General features: G+C 36.9%; 1 protein-coding gene across 1 annotated transcript; it reads right to left on the bottom strand.

Annotated features, from left to right (window-relative positions):
• Positions 1-650: 650 nt before the first annotated feature.
• Positions 651-8,486, bottom strand: LOC113100857 (sodium-coupled neutral amino acid transporter 5-like). Its single transcript, XM_026265377.1, has 13 exons — positions 8,385-8,486; positions 3,371-3,444; positions 3,145-3,237; positions 2,917-2,995; positions 2,630-2,712; positions 2,148-2,206; positions 1,901-2,029; positions 1,717-1,796; positions 1,542-1,642; positions 1,278-1,393; positions 1,026-1,170; positions 835-938; positions 651-752 (listed from the first exon to the last, which is right to left on the bottom strand). The coding sequence occupies exons 1-13, from the start codon at positions 8,474-8,476 to the stop codon at positions 651-653; spliced, it is 1,257 nt and encodes a 418-aa protein (XP_026121162.1). The 5' UTR covers positions 8,477-8,486.
• Positions 8,487-9,601: the final 1,115 nt, after the last annotated feature.

Raw genomic sequence — 9,601 nt, 5'->3', positions numbered from 1 at the left:
CTGAATCACAACATTTCACCATTAACCACAATTATTTTTTTCCCTAAGTTTGTTAAAAGTATTCTCATTTTCAAGATGTTCAAAAAGTATTATTATTATTCAACAAACAAAATGACATACAACATGAAAAATCCCCAGCAGTGTCATGTGTTTCTGGAATACTGCTACATATTTATATTCCTTCTTCTCTGAGTAAAGAAATGTTGTCATATGATGGTGATGAGAACTGCACTAAACACTAATTGTTTACTAAAAGACATCTTGTACTGTAGATTTCATTTTTCTGATGTAACGACAAAAATATACCAATAAAAACAATCCATTAACTTCAGTTTCATCACAAAACGGTACACTCTTCCTTATTAAAGATTGTTATAAGCTGCTTTTAGGAATGTTGAATAATCAAACTGCCCATTATTTCTTTAAAAATGAAATTAACTGAACTTCACATTCAGTGGGGTGCAAAGGTTTAAGACCAAATTTAATATGTGGGATACAAAATCAAAATTACCTGTTTATTGTTTAAGGATTAGTTGTTTGATATCTAACTAATTAAATGAAACTGAACCTGATGCAGACGTTGCAGGTTCAAGAGTTTTGTGTTCTGTATTAGATTTGGTCTTTAATGTTTGGAATCCGGTGGTGCTCTCTCAGTGGCCACCCGACGTCTTCTTCCCGGTGACCCACTCGATTATGATGAACATAATGCTCATAATCATGAAGATGAAACCCAGTGTCACAAATGCAATCGCCTGGAAAATGTAACACAAAGTGAGAAAAAAAGAAGCCATAGATCTGTGAGAATGTACTACTTACATTTTTTATGATTCTCACCTGGATCTTTGGCTGAGATTTCAATGGCTCCTTTTCCTCAGGGACGATGTAAATGTAGAATATTCCCGGAAGAATAAAAATGAGGCTGGGAGCAGATGTGGCACCTAAAACAAAATTCATTCAGCTCAGTTTCTGTATTTTTATTATGTTCATGTGATAATTAAATCCTCTATGTGGCAGACCTGACTTACCGATGAAGCCGAAGATGTCACGAATGTTGGGCACAAAGATGACGAGCAGGTTGACTAAGAAGAGGAGGCAAACAGTGATGGAGATGTGACGCACCCAGTGGAAAGGTTTATCGGGGAAAAGAAGCTGCAATAAAGCACGACGAATCTAGAGAAAAACAATGAAGTACTGTCAACACTCGACCAACACGTTAATGAAAAATTGTATGCATGCAATAACTAATGAGCGAGGAAAACTAGAAAAAAAATTTATACCGGGAAAAGGACCACGGGAACGGTCAGTGTCACTGCTATCACCACAGCCAGCCGAACACACAGCATCAGGGTGTCATTTTTATTGTACATATTCAGAAGCTCAGACTCCACATTTCCTGCACATATGTAGACACAAAGTTATTGTTCAAACTCAAATATCACAAACCTTGAAATTCTGGTACTTTGATTATTATTTACCATGGTTCATTGTAAATGCCATAGTTCCAGGTACTGTACAGGTTTTTTTTTTTTTTGTAAACTTACCATAGAAGGTGAGGTAGCCAAAGATGGCAGTCAGCAGGTACATTACCAACACGGCCAAAATAGAGATATTAGCAACTTTTTGCATGCGTTTCTTGCTTGGACTAAAATAAGGAGACAAAAAAGTAATTTTTCAAAAATGCAATGTGATTGAACAAAAGTGCAGTTCCAGTCTTACTTTTTGAGTTCTGTGTAAATGGGCAACACTGCAGGGTGACACACAAAAGCAAACGCAATAATGGGAATGGTAAAAGCAGTCTGTAATGAAAAAAAAAAACATGAAATTAACTGATTAATTCACTGCGTTTAATGTGAAGCTAAAATTACACATAATTGTCTGATTTGCAGATTATATCTCTAACCTCTGGGTTGACAGTTATAAGTTTGGCTTCACACATGTCATCGGTGGAGTTGTATTTGCTTTCAGTGGGCACAGTTTTGTTATAGCTGTGTTCATCAGGACACTCTGAGACAAACTTCTTGTAGATGACCTAATAAGACACAATAGAGAGAGATGGTTTTATATGTCCCAACTACATGTCAGGCATTATTAATGTAGACATGTGTGTGTTTATACTGTATGTAGGTGGAAGTCTAAAGTTGACTTACAGCTATAAGGAAAAAGACCATGCAGCTGAGGGAGAAACCACTGGTGTAACCCAGATACCCTAAAATAAATGCAGAAATACATAATAAATGCATTTACATTCATGCCATACCAGTTTGAATACATTTTTAAGCTCAACTGGTAGATACTGATGAAATGTGTAGCTATAATAAAGGCCTTTATTACACCCCACCAAGTCATATTAGCAACCTGCTTTCTGTTGTATATTGTGCCGAATTCACATGACCATCTTGAAAATGAGTGAAATCTGGTTAAAGAACATTTTCCAAACACAATTGTGTTGATTCCTTCACCTGTGAAATTTCGCTGAGCAATGACTTTGAATTTAAAAGCATTGTTTGGTGCACTCAACAATCCTTAGTGCAGATATTTGATTGTGATTATTATGAAATATAATGGAATGATAAATGACAGAGGGAGAAAATGTAATGAAAGAATGTGAGGAAAGAAGGCAGGAACCTACCAAGTTGTTTCAACAATGCCAGGGGAAGAATGACCAAGACACTGACGATAATGATGAGATACCTCCCGTCAACAAGCCAGTAACTGACAAAGAGAATAAATGTAAATGTTTAACACCACATATCATGTCAGACCTTGAAATAGTATATAATCCATAGTGCAAAATATTTCTCACTTATTTAAGATCAAGTTTATTTATTTTATCTTTTTCAGAATCTTAAAAGTTTTACAGTTTTGAACCTCACTGTATCCGGCACATCAGGATCAGTATTGTGTTCTGGTACTCACTCTATCGAGTTATCTGGCAGAAAACCCTGAATAATATGAGGTAACTCTATTTTCACAATGAACAGGTAACTGGACATTCCTGAAAGAAAGAAACACTGAGTGTTGTAGTACATCTGTATTCAGTGCTCATATTGTTTAAAGTGCTTATCCCTGACTTTGCTTTATCAGCTGTCATGTCTTTTTGACATTGTGGGTACCTACTGAAATGTATAATATATAAAATTTTACCTCCAATGTTATGGATTATTATAATGCATGCTGCTAATATTTTCCCAGGTTGACCAAATGCATGGTTCCCGAGCTGTTCATATGCACGGATCCCTACACACACACAAACAACCAGAATGGAAAGTTCAGAAAAAAGTCAAGATACATTTTAACATAGGGTGTGATGTTATCAGGATTGTCTTAAAAAGACAATTGTCTTGATTGATAAAAAGAAAAAGTTTCTCACCAACCACTCCTGCACACTCCAGAAGCAGGTGTATGGAGTAAGCAGAGAGAACAGCGATGAATAGCAACAGGATTCTGCAAACAGGTTAAACAAATGATGAAACTAAGCAACAACAGCAAAAAGCAACTTCCCATGTGGACAGTGAGAATAGTTCACCCAAAATGATTTTCATCTTATTATAACCACCTGATTTTGTTCCAAACCTGTACGTATTTCTGTCTTTGGTGGAGTAAAAAAAAAGAGTTCCAAAACAAAATCCACTGACAATTTAATAGCCTGTGTAGATGGATATTCAGTGAATTCTTTTCCCCACAAAATTATTTCTTATAGATTGTCAGACTCATCAGCCGGTCATTTGACTTTCAGTATTGCTAATTTACGTAATCATGATTAGGCGGCACAAACTGCAGTTTGATCGGGATATTTTCATCAGTCGACAAGGAGATGACAGAGACACAAATCTAACTTCTAATCTCATTAATGATGCATTAGACAAGCTGGTAGTGCATTTCTAACAACAACACCATCGCACACACACACACACACACACACACACACACACACACAAACAAACACACACACAAATAACTCCGTAGTAAAGGCATGCAAAACAGTAAGTCAATGACATGTTCTATTTGCTAACACTTTCCCCTATTTGCATATTGCAGATTTTTTTGACTGGCAGGAAGTTTTTTTTTTTTGTTGTAGTTTTAGCTGTTGAGATAGAAACTATACTAGAAAACTTTTTTCTTCTCTCTCACAGTTTAGTCTAGCACAGTCTAGCCATCAAGACCGGCAGACACAGAAAAAGCTGGTTACCCAGAGAGCAAAGAGTATGTGCTCACTGTCAGACAGGAGAGATCGAGACAGAGACCCACTTCCTCCTTCACTCTCAGAAATACATGTCCATAAGAGACCTCTACTTTAACAAATTCACCAACTTAATAAAGAACTTTACAGCCAGAAACAGAACAAATAAAGATACTATTAGGAGAGGGACACACACCAGCATTGGCTGCGAGATACATGTGGACGTGCCACAGCCTGAGAGACAGTAGGTGAACGTGTGTTTGTGTGTGTGTGTGTGTGTGTGTGTGTGTGTGACCTCAGTGTGTTACCTTACTGTGCACCACAGTGATCCTAAATATGTTTGTGTGCTTCTATGTAAGTTAAAGACTGTGGTATCAAATGTTCACACATTTTAATTTGTTACAATTGAATATTCTAAGATATAATATTCTAAGTTGTAATATTCAGTTCAATTACTGTGATGTTCATTTAATTAGGGGCCAAGCACCGAAGGTGCGTAGGCCCCTATTGTATCCATTAGGATTCTTCTTATTATTATTCTACCTTTTTCTTCCGCCGCAAGTCTATGGCAGCCCATAGAACCGATTGCGGGAAAGCTGTATAATTTGGCACACTGATAGAGGACAGTCCCAACATTAACTATAGCAAATGTGAAGTCTCTTACTCCAACTCTCTAGCGCCACCACTTGTCCAAAATTTCAACATTTTTATGCTATTAACTTTTGAACTGTAAGCCAGAAAATGAAATTTTCCTCTGAATCCTTGGCTCATGCCAAGTCGAATGAACCCCAAAATTAAAAAATCACAAGGTTTAGTTTTTTCTCTATTTTAAGTTTTTCTAAAAACCTACTTTTTCGAACTCGTCCTAGACGGTAAGTCAAATTTTCACGAAAATTGGCTCAGATCATCTTCAGACAATGCTGGCAAAAAGTTCAAGTTCAAGGAATTCAAGTTGATTCGTCCAACCATTCTCAAATGACAAGTTAACAAATTTGACGAAAGCATGCAAAAATGCATGTGAGGCTATATCTCGGCAACGGTTTGGCATATTGAGACCAAACTTGGTGTGTGTTATAATAACCATGATTTGAGACAACCTGCTGTGTTTCAACTCAGCGCCACCTAGTGGTCAGGAGATATGAAAAATGCATATTTTGGCTTATAACTTCTGAATGATTTGGCCAAAAATCACACAACTGGTGTCTTCAGATTCAGTTAATCATGTCGAGTCGAATGATATCCAATTTTCCCGTGTCAGCCTTTTTAGGCGTCAGATCATAAAACCGGCAAACAGTGTATGTTACAATAATCTGGACAAAGGTAAGCTGCGCTACACCTTGCTGTTTGGTAAACGTTAGTGCTAACAACCATTCACACATGTACTTTTAACAAAAGTGTAGTTAGAAGCTGTCAACCCTCCCGTTTTTATCCGGGGTTCTCACGTATTTGAGCTCTTTTCCCACTGTCTTCCCGTTTTAGTATTTTCCTTTAAAATATCCCGTAAGCCCTTCGATCGGACCTGTCAAGCGAAACATATGTTTTCAAAGCATCGTTTTGCTCACTTGAAAGCAACCTTTAGCGTGATGTTGGGCTTTTTAAGATAGCTTGGTTGTTGTGAGAGCACAATTTCACGCAAATCTGCAACTAAAGTCATGTTAGACCTAGCTTCACAAATCGCTTAACGTTAGTTAATGCAGCAGTTTTGTTTTTGCTGTCAGCAGAGGGATAGCAACAAAAAGATGAATGTTGAAATTTCCCGTATTTTGGATAAGTAACCCTAGAAATTTCCCTTATTTTCAATGTTGACTTAAGCTATATAAATTAGTATTCAGATGTTATGGTCTCCGTGATCGCGCCTCCAAGCAGGAAAGTGGTGTAAAGTTAATCCATTCTCATTTTATTTTCCCCATGGCGATTATGTGTTGCGCTATTACACCCCACAATACAGCAACGGTTTACCATGGTTGAAACAGATTTTTAATTAATCAAATTAAGACACACGAATGAGAGGGAGTATGTCTAAACACTGCGCAGTAGACCGAGTAGCAGTAAAGGACGCTATCAACGTGGCGGCCACGCCAAGTAATGACGTCACGACGCCCAAGCCTTATTGATACAGACAGACATACAGAGAGAGAGACAAAGATACAGACAGACAGACAGAAAGAGATACAGACAGATTAATAAAATGTAGCCAAATGCCAAAGAGAGATTTATTAGGGGCCGTTCACATGTCGCGCCTAAAAACGCATGGAAAAAGCTAGGCCCGCCACTTTCTCCTTCTTTCCAAAGCGCTCGGGCAGTTGCGCCCCTGAGGCTCTGCCTTTGCTAAGCAACCATGACGTGCTCTCTCCATGAAGACACGGAAATTTCAGCAAAAGATAAAAGGATTTGCAGCTCTAAAAATCGCTTGCAGTTGCTCTGCTACTAAATTTATTTAAAAATGGCAATCCATATACAACTATATTCAGCTGTTCCTTCATCTTGGCTGAGCTTTCGACGTTGTTACGGGAAAGAATGAAGCTGATTGGTTGGTTCTTGTCACATGACCCGCGGTGCGCTTGCGGCATTCTGAAAAGTTGAAATGTTTTTAACTCGATGCAGTGTGGACGCGTCCGTTTGAGCGCGTCGCGACCGCGTCGCTTCCATTATGAGCGCACATACTGCGAGTCTGCATTGGAAATAACGAACTTGAGCGTGCAAAAGACGCAATATGTGAACGGCCCCTTAAACTTCTCCAGAACCTGAAATGTTCTGTTTACATTTGTAAGTATGAGCACCAGTGTTGGGTATAGTTACTTTGGAAAGTAGTTAGTTAGGTTACAACGTTACCATCAATTAAAAGTAATCAGTTATGATACAGCGTTACCTATTCATAAAAGTAACGCGTTAGAGTACTCATGCGTTACCAAAAATTAAAAGCCGTTTGCAGCGGCTCACACATGACAGACACAGCCCCTGGTCCCTTTAAATGCACCTAGAAGTCGTGACTCCCGACAATGAATAACGTCAGTCATCCGACTAAATTAACACTGCAGGATAACAATAACAGGAAAGACAGTCAGCAATCGGCTATTCCACATGGCGTTTTATTTATTTATTATCACAGAACATATTATTAATCAAAATTCGCACCTAACGTTACCCAGCCCGGGTATCCTAGGCTACTGTATATTATGATCACCACAAGATAACTGCTGATTTTTCTTTAACTTTAAATAATGCAGTTATCAAAGTACAAGTATGCTTACTTGTAAACACAACCTTAAACAGGCTTGCAGATTTAAATCCATTTAGAAATGATGAACAACCAGCCAGCCAATGATCTAACAGAAATTAACAGCTGCCTGTCAAACAAAAATGATAACAAACAGAATTAAATCCTTCACTGCCACACAGGCAAATGACAAATCGCTTAATAGCCGAACTAATTATTATTAAAGTGTCACTCACAGTCACAAGCCTAAATTCGCTTTAACACAGTCCTCTTACATTTACTCTTCAAAGTAGCGATTAAAACGTAGCGTTAAATTTGAGGTAGAATTTTTGGCGGTCGACAGAAGCTTTTCACCAAAGCAGAGTGTGCATTTTACCGTTATGTTCTTTTCTTTTTCGTTGACAAATTGAAAATAATGTGCGTACTTCCATAAACCAAACGCTGTCCTCTCTGCTATCTTGCCGGGAGTTCGAAAAAAAAAAAAAAAAACCCACACACACACAGGGTCAGGCGCAGGGCACAGACGCATCACAGCCATTGACTTTACGATCACAGAGCTTCGGCTCCGCTGATACTGTACATCCGCAGGTGGCACAGTAGACCTAGGCCTACTGTCTGACAAAAAGCAGGCTGCAGTCGGGATTTTCCTTTCCTTAAAATAACGGATTACTTTTTTTAAAAAATAACGAAGTTACTGATTACTTACGCACGAAACTAACGCGTTAAGTTACACATTTCAGGAAAAAAGTAATTAGAGTACTCTAACGCGTTACTTTGTAACGCGTTACCCACAACACTGATGAGCACATACCAGAAAGACTCACAATTTACACACAGTACTCATTATGTTTATGACATAAAAGAAACACTTATTTGTTAGAACTAATTTTTACTAGCACACCTTTAATAACCTTTATTTTTATTATCTATTTATACCATAAATCAACCTAAATGCAAATGCTTGATTGGAAGTGTAGTTTGACTTACACAAAAAGGATGATTCCGGTGTTGGCCATGGCATAAGCCAGTCCCAGAATTCCACTGCCTATAACGGCGTTACTGAGGTTTAAAATAGACATTCCGAAAGAAGTCTTTTCCTTGAACTGCGATAAAAGTTGAATGTTGTGTTAGTCAAGGATTGTATGTCAATTTATATGAATAAGTTATTTTAATTTAAATAGTAGATTCACTTTTTCTGTGTATTAACGCCACAAACTATTACTAGGACAGAGTAGTTAGAAGTTATTCCTACTGTTACACATTATACTTAACTGTAATATAGAGAGGGTCTATGTTTGTGAATCTTTTACATCATTCGAATCAGTTTCATCCAGCTTTATTCAGCAAGTTTTTGTGAAGGCAGTTCTGAAATCTGGATACTCACATCTGTAAATTGAGTTTCTGTCTTTCCATTACTCTTACTGGGGAGGAAGGTATCACCCTCTGTCATGTTTTCAAGGGCATCAGATCTGTGTAATATAAGCAAAATAATTTATTTATTTATTTTGCAAAGTAACAATGGTACATTTTAATTACTCTGTTTTGAGCTCTATTTCATCTTGCATTGAAAATGTTTAAAAACAAAATGCAGGAAAAGCTACTGATTCTCTTTTTGACCAGGTGAGGACCATCAAGATATAAGATTTATCTCTAATTGCATTAATGCAGCAGGTTTGTGAATGCTGTATTAATAAATGCGTTTAAAACAGTGGTTGCAGGCTCAAATTACCAAGTGATTACTGGATTGCTTTTTATTAAAAACAAAATGGTTAATTTAAATGTTAATAAAGCTGAAAAAAAATATAAGATGAAAACATGTATAATAAGCTTAAGTACTAAAATTACTAACTGATAACATATCGATTACGAATTGATCCTAATGGAAATAAAAACTTTAACTAAATATTTAAATGATATTTTATTAAAAACGAAATTTAATAAAACATAATATTACTAGATATTACACTAAGATAAAAATGAAATAGAAAATATAAAAAGTTAATTTAAAATATTAATAAAATACTGATTTGGTGTAATATATTATATATAAAAAACATACATGAGATAATATTACTAGCTAAACCAACATGCAAGTGAAAATTGAGGTCTGATTTAATGATAGTCTAATAACACGTGAGTTTCAGATCCCTAGTATCAAATCCCCATGTCAAATTTGTGAACTTTTTAAGCAGTAACTTTTTTTT

The sequence above is a fragment of the Carassius auratus genome, unplaced genomic scaffold (assembly GCF_003368295.1).
Source record: "Carassius auratus strain Wakin unplaced genomic scaffold, ASM336829v1 scaf_tig00217378, whole genome shotgun sequence".
Classification (NCBI taxonomy): Eukaryota; Metazoa; Chordata; class Actinopteri; order Cypriniformes; family Cyprinidae; genus Carassius; species Carassius auratus.
This window is presented reverse-complemented; position numbering and strand designations above follow the sequence as displayed.